Source organism: Ornithorhynchus anatinus, chromosome 2 (genome assembly GCF_004115215.2).
Source record: "Ornithorhynchus anatinus isolate Pmale09 chromosome 2, mOrnAna1.pri.v4, whole genome shotgun sequence".
NCBI classification, from domain to species: Eukaryota; Metazoa; Chordata; class Mammalia; order Monotremata; family Ornithorhynchidae; genus Ornithorhynchus; species Ornithorhynchus anatinus.
This window is the reverse complement of record NC_041729.1, coordinates 24,397,276-24,422,279: the sequence shown is the minus strand read 5'-3', so window position 1 is coordinate 24,422,279 and position 25,004 is coordinate 24,397,276. Positions and strand designations below refer to the sequence as shown.

Here is a 25,004-nt window from a genome sequence, read left to right as displayed (position 1 = left end):
ATTTATTGAATCAGGAGTCAGGGGATTGGGGAGGGGCCCCGTCAGTTGATGTCGGGATAGAGCTTTGATCATGATTCCTGAGGGAGGACCCCTTTTTTATGGAATTGTTAAGTGTTCGCTATGTGCTTGGCACTGCACTAAGCACAGGGATAGAGTCAAGCTAATCAAGTTGGACACAGCCCCTGTCCCACATGGGGCTCGCAGTCTTAATCTCCATTTTACAGATGAGGCAACTGAGGCCCAGAGAAGTGAAGTGACTGGCCCGAGGTTACACAGCAGACAAGTAGTGGGACTGGGATTAGAACCTGGGTCCTTCTGACTCCCAGGCCTGGATTCTTCCCACTAGGCCAGGCGTCTACTTCTCTGGCCCTGGATTAGCTACTGGTGGGTTCCCCTGGGTGTCTCCTTCTGTGACCCTTGAGGGGGCCTCCTTTTGAGACCCCTGTGTATATCGGGAGGAGAAGGATGAATCTTGGTTTTGCCATCTTGGATATCCTTCTGTCTGTCCTTTTGATTCCTCCCTTTTTGTATCTCGATGTCCCTCTCCACTCCTGCTACCTGCTTTCTGATATTCCCACTTTTGCATTCCTGATCTCCTCCTCCCTGGATCCTCTCCTGCAGCCCATTTCCTAACCCCCACCTCAGCCATCCCCCCGACAACTCCCCAGGCATTTTCCAGCTAACACACTCACCTCCCTCCAACCATCCCAGCTCCACGCCCTCCACCCTTTCCCCTCACAGCATGGTGCTTTCTCTGCAAGTATCTCAGGGAGGTCTGTGCTTGGACCCAGCCTGGTTCTCATAGGAAACCCCAGGCATGGTGAAAGCCCCTGTCCTGATAAGTCAGCACTTGCCAGTTCTCCCTCCTTTTTGGGCCTGAAGTTCCCTTTCCACTGTAGCCCTTCTCCTGACTCTGGGCTGCCAATCTTCCTCCACACAGTCTTCCTGCCTACTTCCCCTTCCTCTCAGGGTCACTCCCTCAGGGCTCTCGACCTGCTGTCAGTATTCAGAGTCCAGAATTATGGAGGGGTTGCCCCTGGATCTCCTACCCAAATGCTGTGGTCATGCCACACTCTTAGGAACCCTTCCCCAGCCCTTTGTGAGATAGATTATCTCCTCCAAGAGGCCTTCCCTGATTTAGCCCCCCTTTCCTCTTCTCCCACTCCCTTCTGCGTCACCCTGAATTGCTCCCTTTATTCATCCCCCTTCTCAGCCCCACAGCACTTAGGTACCTACCTGTAGTTTATTTCTGTGAATTGATATCTGTCTCCCCCTCTGAACTGTAAGCTTGTAGTGGGCAGAGAATATGTCTTTTAATTGTTATACTGTACTCTCTCAAGCGTTTAGTACAGTGCTCTGCATACAGTGAATGCTTGATAAATACGATTGAATGAATGAAAGAGATCTCTGCCTGGCGGGCCTAGGAGAGGGGATGCCCAGTCTGACAGCTCACCACTCTGACTGTTGGGGTTCATTCATTCATTTATTCAAAAATATTTATTGAGCGCTTACTATGTGCAGAGCACTGTACTAAGTGCTTGGAATGTACAATTTGGCAACAGATAGAGACAATCCCTGGGGTTCCCCCTGTTCTACCTTTTCCCATCTCCTTTAAGGTTGGAGCCTGGGCAGAGTCCAAGTGTCCCGATTTTCCTGGTGATCCCCGCTAGAGCATCCATCGATTAGGGCACAGGGTGGCTCAGTGGAAAAAGCGCGGGCTTGGGAGTCAGAGGTCGTGGGTTCTAATCCCGACTCTGCCGCTGGCCAGCTCTGTCACTTTGGGCAAGTCACTTAACTTCTCTGTGCCTCAGTTACCTCATCTGTAAAATGGGGATTAAAACTGTGAGCCTCACGTGGGACAATCTGATCACCTTGTATCCCCCAGCGCTTAGAACAGTGCTTTGCACATAGTAAGCGCTTAACAAATACCACCATTTATTTTATTTTTTATTTACTGAGCACTTCCTGTGTGAACACTATACTAAGTGCTTGGGAAAGTACAGTACAACAGAGTTGGTAGTCACAATTCCAGCCAAGAGCATCCCAAGATTGTCCCAGTAGTTTACCATCATCCCTGTTGGACTCTTAGAGGTGGGACCCGCTCACATCCCAAGAAAAGCCTGGAAATATTCCGCTACCCAATCCCATACCCCAGGAGTGGCTTCTGAGGATGGGAGGAATGCCCTGTGCTCACTGCCCGACACAGATCCCCCAGATCACACAGGCAAGGTCTCTGTTCATAAGCAGATAGCCGGTTTTTCCTATGGGGTTTCAAAAGCAACAGCGGTTGGCTAGCAAGCCGTAGCCTCAATCCAGGAATGCCTAGCTAGTCCTGATCCGATTCTTATTCCTAACTCAGCATCATCCTCAAATTCCTTGTTCTTCTTCACATAATTGCTCTTCTGTGGGCCCCCTCTGCCCATATCCTACCTAGGTAGACCACCTTCCCAGCCTGTAACCTCCCTGGCAGCCCCTAGCTTTCAGCTTCCTTCTCCACTGGGAGCAAGGCAAGGACTCTCCTTCCCCGCCCCCATTCTTTTCCTCCAGATGGCTAAAATGGGTTGCCTTCTGGATCCCTGGAGTGGCTTTCCCCCACTTCCTGGCTAACCTGCCCCTCCCCTGTGATTGTCTGAGCTCCAGTGGACGAGAAGAATAATAATAATTAGTAGTAGTAGTAACATGGTGTTTGTTAAGCATTTACTATGAGTCAAACATTATTCTAATGTACATTGGGTAGGTACAAGTTCATCAGGTCGGACCCAGTCCCTATCCCACACAGGGATCCCAGTCTAAGTAGGGAGATTGGGTATTGAATTCCCCGGTTTACAGATGAGGTAAATAAGGCCTAGAGCAGAGAAGAGACATGCCCAAGGTCACATAGCAGACAGGTGGTAGAGCCGGGATTAGAACCCAGGTCCTCTGAGTCCCAGGCCCGGGCTCTTTAAGGCCACACTGCACGAATGATGTCATATGTAGAGCAGCTTTCCCTGTGGGAGAGTTGTAAGGACGGAGCAGTTTCCCGGCTTTAAGAATTCCTGGGCCAGTCCCCTTTCCCTCTGTGCAGGCCTGGCCCGTCAGGTGACCAGAGCTGACCCGGCCTCCGAGTTCTCTCTGCCTGGTCCAGAGGAGCAGGGGCCGGCCGATGCCCGGAGCTGTTTGCTCCGACCTCGGAGCAGGTGCCCTGACCCCGTTTCCATTCCGTGGCCGGGATGCTTGCCAGGGCTCGGGTGGACATGCCGCCTCCTGGCAGAACTCCCCGGGCACTCCCACCTGTGCGGGGAACCGACTGGCCCGACCTGTCTGAGGAGACGTGTGCCTGCCGTGGCTTCCTGCCCCCACACCCACCGGCCCCTGAGTCAGCCTACCAGAAGAGGCGCCAGGCTGGCCGGTGGGCTGACTGGGGGGCAGCACCTTTGGAGGGGCCGCGGGGGAGCCAGGCTGCTCCCCTGCAACAGTCAGGGTGCTCCGGGTGCTGGTCTCCTGGTCTGGGAGCCCACCCCGCCGGGCCGGTCAACTCTCTGGAGTTCAGAGAAGGAAACAGCATGGCCTAGTGGATAGAGCATGGGTGTGGGAGTCAGAGGACCTGGGTTCCAATCCTAGCTCCGCCACTTGTCTGTTGGACAAGTAGCTTCGCTTCTCATGTCTCAGTTTCCACATCTGTATATATTTTCAACTGTATATATTTTCATTACCCTATTTATTTTGTTAATGAATTGTACATCGCCTCGATTCTATTTAGTTGCCATTGTTTTTACGAGATGTTCTTCCCCTCGACTCTATTTATTGCCATTGTTCTTGTCTGTCCATCTCCCCCGATTAGACTGTAAGCCCGTCAAACGGCAGGGACTGTCTCTATCTGTTGCCGACTTGTTCATCCCAAGCGCTTAGTACAGTGCTCTGCACATAGTAAGCACTCAATAAATACTATTGAATGAATGAACATCTGTAAATTGGGAGTGAAGACTGTGAGCCCCACGTAGGACAGGGACCGTGTCCAACCTGATTGGCTTGTATCTACCCCAGCGCTTAGTACAGTGCCTGACAGATAGTAAGTGCTTAACAAATACCATCATCATCAGTAGAGTGCCAAGCACGTAGTACAGTGCTCTGCACACAGTAAGCACTCAGTAAATACGATTGAATGAATGAATGAATCATCATCGCTATTATTATTATTATTATTAATAAACCCAGGGCCATGTCTCTCTGCCAGCCCTCTACCGGTCCCAACCCCAGCCATTTCCCACCAACCTATCCCCACCGTCCGCCTTGCTCCCTTCCTGAGGCCTAGAAAAGGCCTCTTCCCTTTGTTCCCATCCTCTGCCCTCCGCTAGCCGCTGGAGTGGTTGCCTGCAGGCTCCTCAGTAGCCCAGCAGCAGTTCTGGGTGGATGAAGTGGGCGCCAGTCCACACAGGCATCAAATATCCAGAGACCTCGGGGCCAGCCCAGCCCTCCCCATCTGTGACGGGGTCCCAGTCCCGAACCCCATCCTGTTTTTGGTGTTCGCTGTTCCACTGGGCAGAGGCATGCTCGGCACTCAGGAAGCACCTAACCCTTCGGATTGGCACTTCCAAAGTAACTGGTGCCATGCCAAGTAGCTGCTCAATAAATGTTGCTATTGTTACTACTGCTATTATTATTAAATACCCTTATTATCATTATTTCAGCGCTTACATAGTAAGCGCTTAACAAATACGATTATCATTACTTCCACGCCTACTATTTCTACGACCGGTGGGATCTGTGCCCCTTTTTCCCCTGCAGGCAGGTACTTTCCGGATCAGTGAGCACCCTCTGCTCTAGCCGTCCTGCTATAAGATGTGGTGTCCAGCCTTGGAGTCTAAAGGAAGGAGGAACTGCTTGTGCGCTCTCACTTTTTTGTGCCTCAGTTACCTCATCTTGAAAACGGAAATTAAAGCTATGAGCCCCATGTGGAACATGGACTCTGCAACCTGCTATCTTGTATCTACACCAGCATTTAGTACTGTGCTGGGCACATAGTTAGGCGTAAAAAAAAAAAGGGTCATGGGTAGAGGCTCTGAGCCTGATTTGAAGGCTGAAAGGGAGATTACTACTCCAAACTAGAGAAGGCTCCCTGCCCGGCCCACCAACTCCGGTCTGGGTTGGCTAGCATAATGTGTGGGGATCTTACCAGGGCTCCCTTGGAGCCAAGGTCCAGATCTGGGCCTGGGGAGTCACAGCTCTTTCCATCCGCTGGCTGCCAGCCCCGTCCCTGGCACTTTTCAGCTTCATTCAGAGCACTGGAGAAGCAGCGTGGCCCCGTGGATACAGAACAGGCCTGGGAGTCAGAAGGACCTAGGTTCTAATCCTGACTCCACCACTTGTCTGCTCTGTGACCTTGGGCAAGTCGCTTCATTTCTCTGGGCCTCAGTTACCTCATCTGTAAAATGGGGATTGAGACTGTGAGTCCCATGTGAGACAGGGACTGTGTCCAACCCAATTTGCTTGTACCACCAATTTGCTTGTACAGTGCCTGGCATATATTAAGCACTTAACAAAATCCTACTATTTTTATTATTACTGGAATCTTTGTGCAAAGACCTGAGGGAGAGAAGTCCAGCCCTTCCCCTCCCTCAAGAAGGGTACCAACTGGTCTCAGGGCAGAGAGGTTGGTCTTCAACTGAGAGGTTTCCAGTTAACCATGAAAACAACTAGGACATGAAATGAATGTCTGGAGCTCCCAGAATTGCCATTCCCACCCCAGGCCCCCCCTGAACTATGGTGAAGTATTTTGACCAAGATTCACCATCCACTTCACCACCTATTGGAGGGGCCCAAAAGAGGGGTTTGGTCTACTTTCAAATGAAACTAGGGCCATGGGCTTCATTCAATCATATTTATTGACCGTTTACTGTGTGCAGAGCACTGTACTAAGCACTTGGGAGAATACAAATGACACAGACATATTCCCTGCCCACAGTGAGTTTACAGTTAGAGGGGAAGACAGACATTAATATAAATATATTACATATTTGAATAAATTACAGATATGGTGAGAGTTTGGGAAGAAATCCCTCAGCCATCTACTTTGATGGGATACCTGAAAGTTTGATTGGAAATGTTCCTTTCGCTATTGTACATTCCAAGCACTTAGTACAGTGCTCTGCACATAGTAAGCGCTCAATAAATACGATTGAATGAATGAAATGAACTCACATTTCTCAAGGTGCTATGTAGAGGTCGCCCAGCAGAAATGGTTCCGGTCTGGAGCGAGAGGGAGGGAGGAGAAGGGAAGGGGTGAGGTGGGGCCGAGGGCCTAGCCCGGGTGCGTGTGTCTGTGCGTCCGCAAGTTGTATTTGTGTAGGTGTTTGATCGGGTACCCATATCAGAAATGCTGCTGTTGACTGGGTGGACTTACCCTCAGCTGCCAGTTAACTCTTCCAGCCGTAGCAGGCGGTAATTTAGGACAGGAAGCAGGGAGCAGCCCGTTCCAATGCAAACACTGACAGAGTCGGGGATAATTATGGGCCCGGGTTACTCACAGTTAATGCACTGGATGAACTCGTCGAAACCCAGAGACTGTGGCCGGGCCACACCCGGCCCCGATGCCCGCCTCCTCCCCTCTCATGCTCACTCCCCCGCCTTCCCTCCTCTCCCAGTGCCCAAGTCTGGCCATCTGGCTCAATCGCCCTGGGCAGACCTGCCACGGGTGAGGCGGGAGCAGAATGGGGAGCTGGAGCTAATGGCCGGAAGGACTGGTCAGCCCTATGGGCATTGGGGTGGGGCAGTGCCCGTCACCCTGTCCGCCTTACATTACTGCCTCCGGCTTGGAGGAGGGGAGCTGGCCGGGCTGGGGGGTTGTTCCCAGGACTCCTGTGATAATAGTAATAATCATAATCATAAATAATAATCAAAATAATGGTGCTTGTTAAATGCTTCCAATGTGCCAAGCACTGTTCTAAGCACTGAGGTTGATACAAGTCACACAGGAGCAGTCAGCTGGGCTCTTTGTCTTGTCTGGGTTGGCCTGGGGTCTGGGGTGCTGCAGGAGTCACCCCCCGCCCCCACCGTCCCCTCAGGGTTCCACGAATAATAGTAATAATAATAATGACAGGTATCTGTTAAGCACATACTAAGTGTCAAGCACTGTTCTAAGCGCTGGGGTAGATACGAGCGAATCAGGATGGGCACAGTCCCTGTCCCACGTGGGACTCACAGTCTTAATCCCCATTTTGCAGATGAGGGAACTGAGGCAGAGAGAAGTGAAGCTGCTTGCCCAAGGTCACAAAGCAGACAAGTGAAGGAGCTGGGATCAGAACCCAGGTCCTTCTGACTCCCAGGCCCGTGCTCTATCCACTAGGCCATTGGAGGTTCCTGAGGAGTGGGGTATTGATGTGAGTCCCCCAGTGCCACTCCTCCCCGAGACCTCCATCGTCAATAGCCCCGGAGATGCTCAGGTTCTCCTGGGGTTCAGGGGTGCAGGCCAGTTGTCTCTCAGGCCCAACCAGAACTTCTGGAGAATCAGCCGAGCTGGTTTGGCCAGACAGCAAAGGGAGGAATTCTCTGCTGCTTCTCTCCCTACCTCCCCCTGCCCGCCCTGCCCCACCTGTGTAAGCCCCATGTTTCCATTCACTTGACCTTCCAAGGCAGGGTGAGAGCCCACACACTTCGCTCCTCTAATGCTAACCTTCTCACTGTGCCTCCATCTCACCTACCTTGCTGCCGACCCCTCACCCTTGTCCCGCTTCGGTACTGGAACGCCCTTCCTCCTCAAATCCGCCAGACAATTACCCTACTCCCGTTCAAAGCTTTATTGAGGGCGCACTTCCTCCAAGAGGCCTTCCCTGACTAAGCTCCTCCTTTCCTCTTCTCCCAGTCCCTTTTGCGTCGCCCTGACTTGCTCCCTTTGGTCTTCCCCCCTCCCGACCCCACAGCATTTATATTCATAGCTCTAATTTATTTATTTTGTATTGATCTCTGCCTCCCCACCTCGAGACTGTAAGCTCATTACGGGCAGGGAATGTGTCTGTTTATTGTTGTACTGTACTCTCCCAAGTGCTTTGTATAGTGCTCTGCATACAGTAAGCACTCAATAAATACAATTGAAGGAATGAGTCAACGAACCCAGAATCTACAGCCCATATCTTTCTTTATTGCCTCTCTTTATTGCTGCATTGTACTTTCCAAGCACTTAGTACAGTGTTCTGCACACAGTAATAACTCAATAAATATGATTGAATGAATGAATGAAATGCAAAAAGGAGGAGAGAGAGATTGGGGGGGTTGTTTCTGTGGGTGAGGCCACAGGGTCTGGAACTTTAGGCCAAAATCTTAGGAGCAGCAGAGGCTGCGGCGGGCTTTGGGGCTGCTGGCCAGTCCTTTGGCAGAACTGGGTAGGTCACTTCTTGGGCCGGGCAGCATGGCATGGCCTACTGGGAACCACTCCCTCTAGACTGTAAGCTCGTTGTGGGTAGGGAACGTGCCTGTTTATTGTTATATTGTAATCTCCCAAGCGCTTACTACAGTGCCGTGCACACAGTGCCGCAGCCCCACCTCTCGTGCCCGGCCAGTGCGGTCGGCCGGCTGGCGGACAAGAGGGGCCAGTGACGAAGCCCCTGTGACCCGGGCCGAGAAATGCAGATTCAGGGAGGGGTCTGGGGCCGAGTCCAAGGACCGGCTGTTGGGGTGAGGTGGGGGCAGCAGAACCCAAATGTCCGGGCTCTTCCCTCCCCAGCCCTCCCCGGCCTTCCTCTGCCCTCCCGAGTCTTCACCTGACCTCTACCATCTTTTCCTGGTCTCCCCCACCTTCCCCTGCTCTCTCCCACCTTCCCCCGCTCTCCTCTGCCTTCCCCTTCCTTCCTGTCCCCTCCCTGATCTCCCCAGCTCTCCCTCACTCTTCCGTGCCCTCCCCTGCCCTTCGCTGTGCTCCCCCTCCCTCCCCTGCCCTCCCCTGCTCTCCTCTGCCCTCCTCTGCTCTCCCTTGCCCTCCCCTGCCATCCTTTGCCCTCTTCTGCCCTCCCCTGGCCTCTCATCAGGCCAGAAAGGGAAGGTGCAACTATCACACATCCTTGGCCTCCTTGCCACCACTACCATCCCTACCCAAGGGCAGGGGGTGCTGCTTAGGGCAGCTTCTCTGCACTGAAATCACCTGTAGGGGCTCTCTGGGAGAGCAGGTGAAGCCAGGAGGCAGGAAAGCTGGTAGTGCTCGGGGGTGGGGGGCAGGGCCGTCCACCCAGCACCCCCGGAGCCTCCTACAAGAGCGGCTCTGGGAGGCCGGCAGGGGAGCGCTTCCCACGGCAGGTAGGGCCCAGGGGTGCCTTCACAGGGAGTGTCCCTGGGGAGAACCGCCAATCCAGACCCGGGGCAATGGCTTTCCCAGGGTCAGAGGGCTGTGGGAGAGACTGGGGGGGTCCGGGGGAAGTTGTAAATCAGGACCTATCAGTGTGTCCCAGCTGCCACGCTCAGAGCCAGGGTAGGGGTGGGCCCAGGGTCGGAGCGCCCTGTGCCAGGAATGCCAGTGGGAGGTTGGGGTGGGGTCGGGGGGGAGGGAGGAAAGCGGGAAGATCCTGAGCACCTTCCGCCCCCCGGAGGGACTTTTTCAGGGATTTTCCACTCATCCCCTTGGCAGAACAACAGGACTCTGAGGAGAAGCAGCGTGACTTTGTGGACTTTGAGCACTGACCTGGGAGGCAGACTGACCTGGGTTCTAATCCCGGCTCTGCCACCTGTCTGCTGTGTGATCTTGGGGAAGTCACTCTACTTCTCTGGGCCTCAGTTCCCTCATCTGTAAAATGGGGATTAAAAGCGTGAGCCATATGTGGGACAGGGAATGTGTCCAACTTAATTAGCTTGTATCTACCCCAGCACTTAGAACAATGCTTGACACATAGTAAGCGCTAACAAGTACCATTATTATTAATTATTATTAACATGGATGTGTACCCGTGTCCTGGGGAGAACACGTGGGCAGGGCTCCCCAGGGACACTTTGGGGGCATGTAGAGCCAAGCCCAGGCCAGAGGACCCAGGGTGCCATGGGATCTCTGGCCCGCTCAGCCTGCTGAGTTTTTCCAGGTTCTCCTGGCACAGTGAGGGCATCTGTCTATCTCCCTGCCTCCCACCCCGCTTCCCACCCTGCTCACCATCTTCAACCACTTTCTCTCTCTCATTGTGGCTTCTCCTTGGCCTTCAACCTTGCTCCACTCTCCCCGATCCTAGAAAGCTTTCTCTGGACCTCATAACTCCTCCAGCCATCCCTCTGGCTCCCTGCCCGTATCTCTGGCCAAACGCCTCCAGAAGATCCCATAAACCTGCTGCCTCCACTTCCTCTCCTCCAACTCACTTCTTGGCCTTCTACAGTCTGGCTTCTGCCCCTTCATTCCACTGAAATTGCTCTCTTCAAGATCACCGGTGACCTACTTGCCAAATCTAAAGGATAGGACTCCATCCAATTCCTCCTTGACCTCCTGGCTGCCTCTGACACTAAAGATCACTCTCTTCTCCTGAAAATACTATCTAACCTTGGTTTTACTGACCCAGTTCTCTTCTGGTTCTCCTCCTACTTGTCAGGTAGCTCCTTCTCTGTCCTTTTCACTAGTTCGTTCTCTGATTCACCGGTGGTTCTAAAACCGGCTCTGCCCCATGCCTGCTGCATGACCTTGGGGAAGTCACTTAATTTTCCTGTGTTTCAGTTGCCTCAGTTACTTCATCTGTAAAATGGTGATTAAGATTGTGAGACCCATGTGGGACAAACTGATTACCTTGTAGCTTCCCCAGCTCTTAGAACAGTGTTTGGCACATAGTAAGCGCTTAACAAATACCATAATAATTATTATTATTATCAGAAAAATGGGGTATAAAATACCTGTATTATACTCTTTCAAGTGCTTAGTAGCCATACTGTGCAGACTGTATGACTGGCTGATCATTTGATTGATTGATTGAATGGAGCCATCTGCAATGGAGCAAAGTCACCTCTCTCAGAGGCAGCACTGATCAGCATGTTCTCTTTCCCAAGTCTCAGCAGTACCCTCTATCCCCCAGCCTAAGAAGCTACTTCTCTGGGGGACTAAAGAGGACGGGCTTGGGAGTCGGGTCGTGGGTTCGAATCCCGGCTCCCCCACTTGTCAGCTGTGTGACCTTGGGCAAGTCACTTAACTTCTCTGTGCCTCAGTTACCTCATCTGTAAAATGGAGATTAAGGCTGTGAGCCTCATGTGGGACAACCTGATTACCCTGTATCTACCCCAGCGCTTAGAACAGTGCTCTGCACATAGGAAGCGCTTAACAAATACCAACATTATTACTATCTTCCAGACCCCAACCTAAGTTACTTCTCCCCTGCTAGAGTGTAAGCTCGTTGTGGGCAGGGAATGTATCTACTAACCCTGTTGTAACATACTCTCCCAAGCGCTTCATACAGTGCTTTGTACACAGTAAGCGCTCAGTAAATAACCTTTGATGATGATGACTACCTTCTGGCCGGTCCTGAGAGCACTGGGGGGCACTGGGGAGCAGGAGTTGGGCCGGGCCACTCCCATAGCCAATTCAGGCCCTCTCCTCCCTTCTGGAGGGGTGGCCCCTAGGGTCTAGAATTGGCTCTGAGCTGGCAGGGGCAAGGGCAGCCAGAGGACTTAGGGCACAGACTGGGTAATGGCCATCAGCTGACCAGGCTTCCTTTGTTCCCAGGTCGCTGATCCCACTGCAGGACCCGGACTCAGGGCTCCTGGTTCTAGCTGGAAAGGTGAGTGGGGGATGGGGGGTGGGGCAGGTGGGAGGGCGGGAGAGGGGGCAAGCTGTTCCCAGCCCAGGCGGTGTGTGAAACTCGTCGACATTGCCGATCTCCAATCGCCCCTTCCCTTCCGGGCTCCATCCTGAGCCTGCTTGGTTCAGCCAGAACCATGTATAGCAAGGGGTGAAGGGACCTCCCAGAGTCTCCCTTCCTGCTGGATCTCAGCTCTCCCTCTCTAGATTCTAAGTTCGTTGTGGGCTGGGAATGTGTCTGTTGTATTGTTATATTGTACTCTCCCAATCACGCAGTACGGAGCTCTGCACATAGTAAGTGCTCAATAAATACGATTGACTGACTGACCATCGCCGTCTCCCAGCCCCTTCAGCCATGGGGAAGGAACATTTCCGGACCTATGACCCTTCAGCCTAGGAAGGATGCCCTGAGCCCAGAGTCGGGGCTGACCGGTGGGTCTCTTGCAGGGAGAGAATCTCCTGTACTGCTACGAAGTGTCTCTGACGCAGCCCAGCCTCAGCCAGGGTAAGTTCCTCTTTGGGTCCAAGTCTTTCTGCCCCCCGACCTTCCCTACTGGCCCTGGGTCTCTTGCCCTTGCCCTCCCCAACTCCTTCTCACCGCCACTGGGCCCCACCTGGTGCTCCTGCCTGTTTGCCAGTGAATCAGTGTGTCCTGGAGACCAGAACACGGGGGGCGGCCCTGGTGCCCCGCAGGGCCCTGGCCGTCCTGGCCTGTGAGGTGCTGCGTCTGCTCCAGCTCAGCGAGGGTGCCATCGTGCCCATCAGCTACTGCGTGCCCCGCAAGGTAGGTCTGGCGGGCGAGGGCAGGGGAAGGGAGAGTCCTGCTCCTAGCAGCAGGGAGAGGGTGAGGGGAGGGAGAATCTTTGGGGTTGAAGAACGGTGTAGGAGTCGGTGAGCCCTGTCTGCCTCTCTGTCCCGCCAGACGGTTGAGTTCCACGAGGATCTTTTCCCTGATGCCGCGGGCTGCGTGCCAGCCACCATCGGGCAGGGCTGGTGGGCTGGAGACAACCAGCAGGTGAGCGGCAGAAGCAGGCCCGAGCACCGGAAACCGGTGGGGCTCACGTCCGCACTGCCCGGCTCTTCTCTCTCCCTGGGACCAGGGATGGATGGAGCTTGGGCCTGGGAGTCAGAAGGTCAAAGGCTCTAATCCTGGGTCCACCACTTGTCTGCTCTTTGGCCTTGGGCAAGTCACTTCACTTCTCTGTGCCTCAGTTACCTCATCTATAAAATAGGGATTGAGAGTGTGAGCCCCACGTGGGACAGAGACTGTGTCCAACCTGATTTGCTTGTATCCATCCCAGATTTTAGTACAGTGCCTGGCACATAGTAAGTGCTTAACGAATACCACAATTAATCAGTGTTATTATTATTATCACTGGGCTTGGGGAGGGAGAGCCAGCTTTGCTCCGCCCCTCCTCTGCCCCCTCATCCACCTTGGCTCTGCCCCTCCACCCCCGATTCCCTTTGCCCCTCTAGCCCTCCGTCCCTCCATTGTTCCATCCCTTTCAACCGCCCTCACCCCCAGCCGCCATCAGCCCTCATCTCTGCTCACCCGGGCCCCCGGGTCGTTTGGGTTCTGTCTGTATGGCAGCGGCAGTTCTCCTCATGACCCCAAGCCTCGGGGGGCTCCTCACAGGTACAGAGGGTGAGCCTGAACCCCTCCCGACGTGCCCACGCCAGCTTCACGTCCTGCGTAAGCCAGGGGGCTCCCACTCCGGGGACCCGGCCTCAAGACGTGCCCACCGGAGATCCAGAAGCCAATGTAAGTCACTCTCGCAAGAGAAAGAGCAGCGAAGAGAGTCCTGGTCCCAGTAGCAGGGAGAGGTGAAAGGAAGGAGAGTCCTGGATCCCAGCAGGGAGAGAGCGGGAGGGAGAGTCCTGGATCCCAACAGGGAGAGAGCAGGAGGGGAGAGGCCTGATCCCAGCAGCAGGAAGAGGGGAGGGAGAATCCTGGTCCCAGCAGCAGGGAGAGGGTGAGGGGAGGGAGAGTCCTGGATCCCAGCAGGGAGAGAGCGGGAGGGGAGAGTCCTGATCCCAGCAGCAGCGAGAGGGTGAGGAGAGGAAGACTCCTGGTGCCAAGAGGGAGAGAGTCCTGGATCCCAGCAGGGAGAGAGCCGTTGGGAAGAGTCCTGGTCCCAGCAGAAGGGAGAGGGCAGGGGGAGAGAAAGTCCTGGTGCCTATGGGGTGAGGAGGACAAGGGTAGAACAAATCCTGGATCCCAGCAGGGAGAATGCGGGAGGGAAGAGTCCTGGGTCTCAGTAGCAGAGAGAAGGGGAGGGGAGGGAGAGCCCTGGTCCCAGCAGGGAGAGGGCAGGGGGTGGGACAGTCCTGGTTCCCAGATGTCAGGGGGAGAGAGAATCCAGCCTGGAGGCCGGGGACGGGAGGGGGGGATGATGCGAGGTGCGCTGGGGCCAGGGGGTCGGGGAGAGGGCGAGTCCCCTCTCTGCCTGTTTGGGTCCAACCAGGCTCACAGGGCATCTCCCAGCTGTCCAGAGAGGGACGAGCGCGATGTGAGGTTACTTTTATGTGGGTCCAAAAGCATCGTAGACAGATCTGGAGCCAGGCAGACTTTATGGAGTAATCCTGGACGGACACCTGTTGTCATGTCTCCAGGTGGCGGCAAATGGGGGGGGCCCAAGTTAAGTCTCAGGGATTTTTCCCGCAGATTTTCCCAGGAAACCCATCCCTTAGGGACAATCCCCAGGAATGAACTCTGTATCTAGGCAAACAAGTGGGGAGCCACGGGCCTCTCCTTGTGAACTCGTCTCCTGCTCTGACCCCCTGCTCCTCGCATCAATCAACCAGTGGTATTTATGGAGCGCTTACTGTGAGCACTGTACTAAGCACTTGAGAGAGTCAAATACAACAGTTGGTAGACACGTTCCTCACCCTCAGTGGGTTTGCTGTCCAGAGGGGAAGACAGACAAGAATATAAAGAAATAACATTTCGGCACCCAAAGCCAAGCCCCCGCAATCCCCTTCCCCACTACTGCCGCACCCTGCTTTCTTACCAACCTGGCACTAGCAGCATGGCTTAGTGGGAAAGAGCATGGGCCTGAGAGTCGGAGGGCCCGAATTCTAATTCTGGCTCCGCCACTTGTATGCTGTGAGATTGCGCCAGTCACTTAACTTCTCTGTGTCTCGGTTACCTCATCGATACAATGAGAAACAGCAAGGTGTAGTGGAAAGAGCACGGCCCTGGAAGTCAAAGGACCTGGATTTTAATCCTGGTTCCGCTACTTACCTTGGGCAAGTCACTTCACTTCCCTTTGCCTCAGTTACCTCATCTGCAAAATGGAGATTAGGACTGTAAGCCCATGTGGGACCGGGTCAGTGTCCAGCCTGATTTGCTTGTATCCACCCCAGCATTTAGTAGAGCAGCTGGCACCTAGTAGGTGCTTAACAGATAGCACAATTAGATTAAGGCAGGAGGCCACATTGCCTCCTCTCATCCCCCCACTCACTGACTCACTGGGAGCTTCTTCCTCTCCTCCCCAGGGCAGCAGCCTCTCCTCCCCACCCAGCTCGCTCACCTCACCGTCCACACCCTCCAGCCCGGGCCCCTCGCTGTCTAGCACCAGTGGCCTCGGCACCAGCTCCAGCCAGAGGTCACTGCAGAGTCTGCTGGGTAAGTGAACCTCTCCGGGAAGGGTCCGGCAGAACGTCCCTGACCCCAGCTCTGCTCCGGAAGGCCCGGGGACAGATTCAGGGCCCTGGGGACGCTCTTGATCGAAACCGCCGAGAGGGGTAAGGAGGAGATGGCCCCCAGCCAGCACTGGGCCAGAGGCTCTGAGCTGGCTCATGCCTGGTTACCTGCTCTCTTTTCTGGGCACTAGTCCCCATCCCTCCGCTCCTGGTAATGGTGGACTTGGTCACATGGGATGGGCAGCGATGGGCGTTCAGAGAAAGGGCCAGCTCCCAAGAAAGGCCAGACAGATGGGGTGGGGGATGGGTAGGCCGGGGCACGGCAGGGCGGGCAGGGAAGCCTGGCACCTCAGAACCAAGCCAGCAGAATGCTCTGTGCCTCCACCCCCAGGTCCTACCTCCAAGTTCCGCCACGCCCAGGGCATCGTGCTACACCGAGACAGCCACATCACCAACCTCAAGGGGCTCAACCTCACCACACCAGGGGAGAGCGATGGTTTCTGTGCCAACCGCCAGCGGGTAGCCGTGCCTCTGCTGGGCACAGGAGGGCAGATCGCGGTCCTAGAGGTGGGCCGGGGACAGGCGGGTGAGCGGCCGGGTGGGCGGCACCTCCGGAACCTCGGGAGAAGAATGTGGGGTGGGGGGAACAGGGTGGTCCCGGATTCCTGCCTTCGAGGAGTTCACCTCTAGCCCCTTTCCTCCAGAGGTGGATGGGTCCAGGTGCCCAGCTGGTATCAGTTGTGTGACTGATGAGATGGCCACGGTGAGCTAGGCCGTGGTCCCCAGGCTGGGGTAGGGGAGTGGGTGAGGCAGGGCTGGGTAAGCAGCCACCCTTGCTAGGAGGACAGGTGGAATCTCTCCCACTCACCCGCCTCAACCCTGGAGCTCCCAGAGCCCTGGGCACAAACTTACCCGGGGCTGGGTGAGAAAGCAGTCGGGGTGCCCACTGCCTGGAAGGGTCGGGCGTAAAGTACCTGACATTGGTTTCAGCTGCAGAAACCGGGACGACTCCCCGACACCGCACTACCCACCCTGGAGAATGGGGTGCCGGTCACCGACCTCGCCTGGGACCCCTTCGACCTGCACCGCCTGGCTGTCGGTAAGGGAGAAGCGGCGTGGCCTAGTGGCTAGAGCACGGGCCTCGGAGTCAGAAGGACCTAGGTTCTAATGCCTGGTCCGCCACTTGACTCAGTGTGACCTTGAATAAGTCACTTAGCTTTTCTGAGCCCCAATTACCTCATCTGTAAAATGGGGATTAAGATTGTAAGGGCCCACGTGGGACAGGGACTGTGTCCAAACTGATTAGCTTGTATCTACCCCAGCGCCTAATGCAGTGCTTGACACATAGTAAGCACTTATCAAATATAATTTTTAAAAAGGGGGAGATGGGCCCTTCCTGCCCTCTGAGCAGAGTCAGCTTTCTCCTGGCCCTCTCCCAGAGCCGCCCGTCGATTTTCTTCCTCGGCCCGGCCCAGTTCCCTGGGTAGCCGTGTATTTAGGCCGTGGTACTTTGAACTCTTACTCGGTGCCGGGTGCTGTGCTAACCACCTTGGAGAGTGCCGTCCAAATGGGTCTGGCCCAGTCAATCTGTGGTATTTATCGAGCACTTTCTGTGTGCAGAGCACTGTACTGAGCGCTTGGCAAACTGTGAGCCCCATGTTGAGCAGAGACTATGTGTGACCTGTTTATCTTGTGTCTATCATAGCACTAAAAGGGGACTTTGTGGGAAGCAGCAGAGCATAGTTGGAAGAGCACGGACCTGGGTGTCAGCTGACCTGGGTTCTAATCCCGGCTCCGCCACTTATCTGCTGTGTGACCTTGGGCAAGTCACTTAACTTGTCTGTGCCTCGGTTTCCTCAGCTGTAAAAGATGGGGATTCAATACCCATCCTCCCTTCTCCTTAGACTGAGTCCCATGTAGCACAAGTATCGACCCCAGTGCTTAGAACAGTGCTTGATGCAAAATACACACTTAACAGATACCATAATTAATTATTAATAGTAGTAGAAGGGGGAGTAATAGTATTTGTGAAACGATTTTTGTGTGCAAAGCACTGTACTAAGCGCTGGGAAAGAATACGCTGGTGGGAATTGGGCCCAGATCCTGTCCCTCACGAGGTTTATGGGCTACGAGTACAGTCGAATTGGTTGATAGACACGATCCCTGCCCTCAGTGTGCATAGAGTTTAGCAAGGAGGAGTATGCAATCTAATACATTGTCCCTGGTTAATGCTTAATGCCCCCTTCTCGCTCTCAGGCAACTCCCGGGCTCCGGGGTGGGGAACGGGGGCTGGCAATGAGGAAAAAGTGGGAATTTTGGGGTGCACCAGTCAGACTCAGGTTGACACCCCCACCTCTCCGCAGCCGGGGAGGATGCCAAGATCCGGCTGTGGCGCGTGCCCTCCGGAGGTCTTCAGGAGGTGCTGACCAAGCCTGAGGCGTTGCTTCTGGGTAAGCCAGCGTTTCGGGGGCGGGGCGGGCAGAGGAAGCATGGAGTTCCGGTGTGTGAGCCGGGGTGGGGGCAAGGACGAGATAGGGGCAGGAGGGCCCGGGGATCCCTCCACCTGCTCCTTTCCTGCCTCCACCTGGCCCAGGGCACACGGAGAAGATCTATTCCCTGCGTTTCCACCCTCTGGCGGCCGACGTACTGGCCTCCTCCTCCTACGACCTGAGCGTGCGGCTGTGGGACCTGCGGGCCGGGACCGAGAAGCTGAGGCTGCAAGGTCATCGCGACCAGGTAGGGGACGGGGTGAGGGCGGGACCCAGGGGACCCTGGGGGTCCGGGAACGGCCCGCGGTGGAGGTGGCCGAAGCCGGGGCCAACTGGGATCCAGGCTCCGGGCCCACGTGCGGCCTCCTCAGATCTTCAGCCTAGCCTGGAGTCCGGATGGGCGGCAGCTGGCCACGGTGTGCAAGGACGGGAAGGTTCGGGTCTACGATCCCCGGAACGGCCCCGAACCGCTGCAGGTGAGGGCGGATAAGGCCGGGGGGCTGCGGCGGGGGAGAGGGGAAAGGAGCACTCTGCTCCCCCGGGCCCCGCCCTGGGGCCGGGCTGGGCCTCCCCCTTGGATTGAGGCTCCTGGACCGTCCTCTCTGGCAGGAGGGCCCAGGTCCGGAGGGTGGCCGCGGCGCCCGTGTGGTCTGGGTGTGCAGTGGCCGTTGCCTGCTGGTGTCCGGCTTCGACAGGTAAGGGCTTCCTGGGAGCCTCTCTCCCCGGCTTCCCCTCGACCCTTCCTTCCCGACACTCCTCACCCAAGCCTCCCCCCAGCCCTCAGAACCCTGGCCCCGACCCGTTTTGTCAGAACCTCACCCACTCTGAGCTCTCCGCAACAACTGCCAGTCTGCCCCGCCCCGCCCGCCCCAACCCCCTTCTCAGTCCTCCGCCCCTCGCCCCGCTGCAGTCGGAGTGGCCGCCAGCTGCTCCTGTACACGACAGAGGCCCTGGCCGGGGGTCCCTCGGCCGTCCTGGGCCTCGACGTGGCACCTTCAACTCTGCTGCCCAGCTATGACCCGGACACGGGCCTCGTCCTTCTCACCGGCAAGGTCAGCTGGGGGCCAGGGCTGGGGCCCTGGGAACGAGGAGCAGGAGAAGCCCGGTGCCGAAGGCCAGAGGGGGTGGGGTGGGACCAAAGGGGATTTGGATGACACTAGGATGTGGATTTAGGTTGGGGCTGGGCTGGACTAGGCTGGGGACCGCCGACCCGGAAGCCGTTCTGCCTTGACTGTCCTGTCCACGCAGGGCGACACACGGGTCTTTATGTACGAGCTGCTTCCCGAGGCACCCTTCTTCCTGGAGTGCAACAGCTTCACCTCTCCTGACCCCCACAAGGCAAGTGCCCCGCTCCCGCCCCAGCCCTAGGCCCCTCACCCACTTCGATGCCCCTCGCCTGCCTCCTACCCCAGGCCCCTCACTCACCTTAGCACCGTGTCCCCTGGCCAGTGCCCTTCATCTGCCCCAGCGCTGTGCCCCTCACGTGTTCATGAGACGCAGTGCGGCTTAGTGGAAAAAGCAGGGGCTTGGGAGTCAGAGGACATGGGTTCTAATCCCGGCTCCGCCACTTGTTTGCTGTGTGACCTCGGGCCAGTCACTTAACTTGTCTGTGCCTTGGTTCCCTCATCTGTAAAATGGGGATAAAGACTGTGAGCCCCATGTCGGACGGGGACTGTGTCCGACCTGGTTTGTTTGTATCTACCCCGGGGCTTAGAACAGTGCCTGGCACGTAGTAAGCGCGAAACAAATACCATCATCATCATCATCATCCATCCTGCTGCCCCTTGCCTGCCTCTGACCCCGTGCCCCTCGCTCACCTTAGCCTTGTGTCCCTCATCCACCCCGGCCCCATGCCCCTTTCTACTCTAGCCCCATGCCCCTCACCCACCATGATGCCCCTTACCTGCCTCTAACTTGGGGCCCCTCGCTCACCCTGGCTCCTTGCACCTATCTGCCCTAGCCCCATGCCCCTTATCCACCCTGTCCCTGTGACCTTCGTCCACCCTAGCCCCATGCCCCTCATCTACCCTGGTCCTGTGCTCCTCATTCTCTGCCCTGGCCATATGCCCCTCCTCCATCCCCCCATCTGCCCTGTCCCCATGACCCTCACCTTCCCTGGCCCCATGCCCCTCATCCTCCCGGACTCATGCCCCTCATCCTCTTCCCTGGCCCCTTACCCTTCATTCTCCTCCCTGACCCCATGCCCCTCATCTACCCTGGTTCTGTGGTCCTCGCCAACCCCGGCTCCAAGCCCTCCTCTGCCAGCCTGGCCCTTAAGGTGCCCTCTTGCTTGTTGGCATCCCCGGGAGGCCTGTCCAGAATCTCTGCACCGTCAGGGCTGGCGTCACGGACCGTGCAGTGGCCAGCTGGCATGGCCCTCCGGCCCTGCGGCCTTTTGGGTCTGGGCCCGCGGTGCACAAACACTGGGTGACTCTGTCCCCTACTGGCCGTGGGTGGAGGCACTGGAACGGGTAGGGGAACTCGGAGTCAGGGGAATGCCCTGCTGAAAAGGAGACCAGGGAGGTGGAGGCAGGACCGGCCCTGGAGGTCCCAAGAAACACCTGGTGACTGAGTTGGGGGCGTGCTAGTGCCCCTCCCGGAGACCACTGGGCAGCCTCGGTTACCCTGCCTGGTGCCCACAGTGGTGAAACAGCATGGCATAGGAAACAGCGGGGCTCAGTGGAAAAGAGCCCGGCCTTGGGAGTCAGAGGTCATGGGTTCGAATCCCAGCTTTGCCACTTGTCAGCTGTGTGACTGAGGGCAAGTCCCTTAACTTCTCTGTGCCTCAGTTACCTCATCTGTAAAAATGGGGATTAAGACTGTGAGCCTCACGGGGGACAAGTTGATTACCCTGTACCTACCCCAGCGCTTAGAACAGTGCTCTGCACATAGTAAGTGCTTAACAAATACCAACATTATTATTATTATTAGTGCGTGGGCCTGGGAGTTAGAAAGTCACAGGTTCTAAACCCTGCTCCCCCACTTGTCTGCTGTGTGACCTTGGGCAAGTCACTTCATTCTCTGTGCCTCAGTTAGCTCATCTGTTAGATGGCATTTGTGTCCGTGAACCCCTTGTGAGACAGGGACTGCGTCCAACCCGATTTGCTGGTATCCACTCCAGCGCTCAGTACGGTGCTCGGCACATAATAAGCACTTAGAAGCACCACAGTTATTATTACTATTGCCCGTGGCCATGACTGTGGAAGTGCCCACAGTGGGGCCTGTGGGTGGTGTCTGTGCTGGTGCCTATGGTAGGGTCTGAGGGAGTGTCTCTGGTGATGCCCGTGGAAGTGCCTACAGTGATGCGTGGGGGGATGCACATGGCAGTACCCATGGCAGTGCCCACAACGGTGCCTATGGGGGTGTCTGAGGAGGTGCCTGTGACTCTAACCTTGTCTCCTCTTGCTCACGGACAGGGCCTTGTCTTCCTGCCCAAGACAGAGTGCGAGGTGCGAGAGGTGGAGTTTGCCCGGGGCCTGCGTCTGCGTCAAACCTCCATAGAGCCCATCGCCTTTCGTCTCCCCAGGGTCAGGGTGAGCTGGATGACCCTTCCTTCCCCCCACTCCTCCCACACCCCATCCCCCACAGAGAGCTGATGAGCCAAGCCTCTTCTGCTCTGAGAGGCTTGGGGGTCCCAGTGGAGGCAGGGTCTTCTCTGGCCCCCCACCCAGCCTGAGCCCTGAGCGCCCGTCTCCACCTGCCCCCGGGCCTGAGGGGAAGGGACTCGGACCTCTCCAGCCACCGTGGAAAGACGAAAGCTCCAGATGCCGCTGGACTCCTCACGGCCCAGCTTGGCTCACGTGTCCTGTTTGGGGCCCCTGGGCTATGGGGTCCTTGTGGAGCTTCTGGGCCGTGGAGCCCTTGGGTGTTGGGTTCTTGGGCCGTGGGGTCCCTGGGCCGTGGTGACCCTGGGTGGTGAGGTTCCTGGGTTGTGGGGCCCCCAGACTTGCAGCCCACGCCGGGGCAGCCGCGGCCCCGGCCCACCCCTGGCCCATTCCCCTCCGCAGAAAGAGTTCTTCCAGGACGACGTATTCCCCGAGACGGCCGTGAGCTGGGAGCCTGTGCTCACGGCGGCTGCCTGGCTGGGGGGCGCCAACGGCCAGCACCGCCGCCTCAGCCTCCGCCCCGCCGACATGACCCCAGGTGACGGACAGATGGGCGGATGCGCCCGGGGCGGGCCGGTAGCCGGGGCTCGGCTGGGGGCCGGGGCCGGGGAAGGGGCGACTGACATCCTCAGCTGGAAGAGGTAGCTGGGAGGGGTCTCAGCATGGAGGAGTGGGCCAGGAGCCGAGGAGGGCGCATCCCGGAGCCTGTGATGGTGACCCCTGATCTCTGGGCTCTGGGCACCCACTGCTTAGTTAAAGGGGAAAGATGGCCCTATCCTTTGCAGATGCACTCACCCACCCACCCATTCCAGGCATGCTGCCGCCGCCCATGCTCCCCTTGGGCATTACAGGGCACCTCCTGAAGGAGGAGGCAGTGCGGGCTAGTGGACAGAGCACGGGCCCGCGAGTCAGAGGACCTGGTTTTAATCCCGGCTCTGACGCTTGCCTGCTTTGCGACTTCGGGCAAGTCTCTGGGCCTCAGTTTCCTCATCTGTAAAATGGGGATTCAATCCCTGTTCTCCCTCCTACTTGGACTACGAGCTCCATGTGGGACAGGGACTGTCCGACCTGATTATCTTGTATCTAGACTAATGCTTGATAGAGTGCCTGGCACGTAAGCATTTAACAAGTGGCACTGAAGGAACAGGGAGGCAGCTCACCTGCCATCCCTTTCGTCGCCGGGGGCCCTGGGTCATCCCGGACATCCCTCGGCTTCCCCCACCCTCCGTCCCTCCTCCCCTCGACGCAGAACCAGACAGGCGCCGGAAGGCGCCACGCTTCTCCTTGCCATCTTGGCCAGGGGGCCGCCTGACCCCTATCCCCTCTCCCCCCGGCTCCACCCACAGTAAGCCAGGCGCCCCGAGAGGCTCCGGCCCGGCGGGCCACCCCGTCGGCCGTGTACCTGGAAGAGAAGTCGGACCAGCAGAAGAAGGAGGAGGTGGGGCCTGGGCAGGCGGGCAAATGGGGCGGGGGTGGTTAAGATGGGACCACGGAAGGGGGCTGGTAACAGAGTAGTGGCAACCGGGCTCTGTTGAGCAGGGCCTTCTCCACCTGCCCCCACCAAATCCCCGTCCCCAGGACCCCAGGTTGGGGGTGAGCGGGGGGCAGGACTCCTTGGTCTGATTTCCCACTGAGTCCACTGGGATCCTGGGCCTTCCGTACCCTCTTGCTGCCTCGCCCCTCCTTCCCCTTTTCCAGGGCACGTAGTGCGGCCTCCTGCCAATAGCAGGAGGGTGAGGGGGTCCTACCAGTGACCACCCATTCTGACCCCTGTCTTCTCCAGCTGCTGAGTGCCATGGTGGCCAAGCTGGGAAACCGGGAGGATCCGCTCCCACAGGACTCCTTTGAGGGAGTGGACGAAGACGAATGGGTAAGGAGCCGGGCCCCTAGGCGGGAGGGGCACGGCGGTCATCCCCCCCGGGCCTTGGGCCTAGGCCGCAAGCCGAGAACCAGACTCCCAGCTTCCTGCTCTTTCGCCCATCCCCGACACGTGGGTCTGTCTTTCCAGGACTAGTCCTTCCTGCCGCCTGCCCCGCCTGAACCCACAGCTACCTCCTTGCCCAAGTGTCCGGCTGCCGCCCGCTCTGAGCCTCATCGTTGAACTGGAAGATTCCCCTCTGACTCCCGGCGGGCCCCCAGCCCTGCCTTGGAGTGGGGCTCAACCTGATGCTTCCCAGACACCCTCCGGTCCTTCCCATCTCCCAGCGGGTTGGTGCTGGCACCCTCACGCTGCCAGGGGACCCGATTCCTGCATCCCTTATCTGGCTTCCTAAGACCCCAGCCCCACTGCTCCAAATGCCTTGGGTCTGGTGTCTTGGGAATCCCCCTCCCCCCAAACCGGCTGGTTTCCTGCCCTGCTCTCGCCTGAGCCATGACCTTTGCAAGCCCGAGCTACCCTGCTAAACCTCTCTGGGCTTCTGCGTGGCGGGGCCTGGCGGAAGGTCGCAAGCTCGCTGGAACTGAAGGAGCCTCTGGGGACCCCTGGCTGCCTCTCCCTTGCCGAGAGCTCCTTCCGCTTGCTCCAGGCCGGTCTTCCCGCTCAGACTTCCCCACTACCCCTCAGACCTCCTTTCCCACTGTCCAGGTTGGGGAGAGCCCAGATCCCCACTTCCATCACCAGTTTCCCCAGCCTCGTGACCAGCCAGCACCCTTGGTTGGGGTGGTGGGTCTGGGCTAGGGCCGGGGCTGAGCGGGGGCCAGCGGGACCAACCGAGTCAAGAGGAGAAGAGCCTCACCGGCGACAGGCTTTTGTACACACCCAAAACCTCGGCCATTAAACTTTTGTAAGCAGACCCCTGCCTCCTGTGCTCCTTTAGCCTGTGGCTTGAGCAGGAAACTGAGGAGGAGGGACAGCTCTCCTAGCCCAGGGTGATTGGATACTGATCCCATCCCGCTCAAGGCCCCCAAATGCTGGGCGCTTCTAAAGTGTGCCTTCCCTCCCTTGGATGTCGTGGGAAGTGGTCATCTCCACGACTGTAGACCTCCAGCTAGGGGACCGGAGGGTGGGGAGGGCCCGATCTTTCTTGAATACCATCGAGTCAAGCGCTTAATACAGTGCTCTGCACATAGCACTCAATAAATACTATTGAACGAATGAATGAGTCACGTCCGACAATGGATACGTGTCCTCCGGAAAGCCTTCTCTACCAAAATCTGCAGCCCTTCCAGTGGCTCCTCGGCCATCGTCGTGATCTCCATCCATCTAGCTGCTGGTCTGCCCCATTCATTCATTCATTCATTCATTCATTCATTCATTCATTCATTCATTCATTCTTTCAATCGTATTTACTGAGCGCTCACTGTGTGCAGAGCACTGTACTAAGTGCTTGAGAAGTACAATTCAGCAACACGTATAGACAATCCCTGCTCACAGCGGGCTCACAGTCTAGAAGGGGGGAGACAGACATCAAAACAAGTAAACAGGCATCAGTAGCATCATTGCGAATAAACAGAATTATAGATATATACACATTAATAAAAATACATAGAATTAGAAATATGTGCATATATACATAAGTGCTGTGGGGAGGGACGGGGGAGCAG

At 56.8% G+C, this 25,004-nt stretch overlaps 1 protein-coding gene across 1 annotated transcript in view; it reads left to right on the top strand.

Moving 5' to 3' along the window:
* The window catches only part of LOC100091485 (coronin-7-like), a 121,227-nt gene extending 96,974 nt beyond the window's left edge, over positions 1-24,253 (top strand). The window contains exons 10-28 of the mRNA XM_029054024.2: positions 11,648-11,702; positions 12,170-12,227; positions 12,361-12,506; positions 12,645-12,737; positions 13,359-13,484; positions 15,221-15,350; positions 15,759-15,934; positions 16,358-16,466; positions 17,731-17,817; positions 17,961-18,103; positions 18,228-18,332; positions 18,466-18,551; positions 18,767-18,908; positions 19,105-19,194; positions 21,273-21,389; positions 21,864-21,999; positions 22,808-22,899; positions 23,245-23,331; positions 23,470-24,253. Of these exons, the coding sequence (XP_028909857.1) occupies positions 11,648-11,702; positions 12,170-12,227; positions 12,361-12,506; positions 12,645-12,737; positions 13,359-13,484; positions 15,221-15,350; positions 15,759-15,934; positions 16,358-16,466; positions 17,731-17,817; positions 17,961-18,103; positions 18,228-18,332; positions 18,466-18,551; positions 18,767-18,908; positions 19,105-19,194; positions 21,273-21,389; positions 21,864-21,999; positions 22,808-22,899; positions 23,245-23,331; positions 23,470-23,475 (1,984 nt within the window). The 3' untranslated portion in view covers positions 23,476-24,253. The remainder of the gene's footprint in view (positions 1-11,647; positions 11,703-12,169; positions 12,228-12,360; positions 12,507-12,644; positions 12,738-13,358; positions 13,485-15,220; positions 15,351-15,758; positions 15,935-16,357; positions 16,467-17,730; positions 17,818-17,960; positions 18,104-18,227; positions 18,333-18,465; positions 18,552-18,766; positions 18,909-19,104; positions 19,195-21,272; positions 21,390-21,863; positions 22,000-22,807; positions 22,900-23,244; positions 23,332-23,469) is intronic.
* The last annotated feature ends 751 nt before the right edge of the window (positions 24,254-25,004 follow it).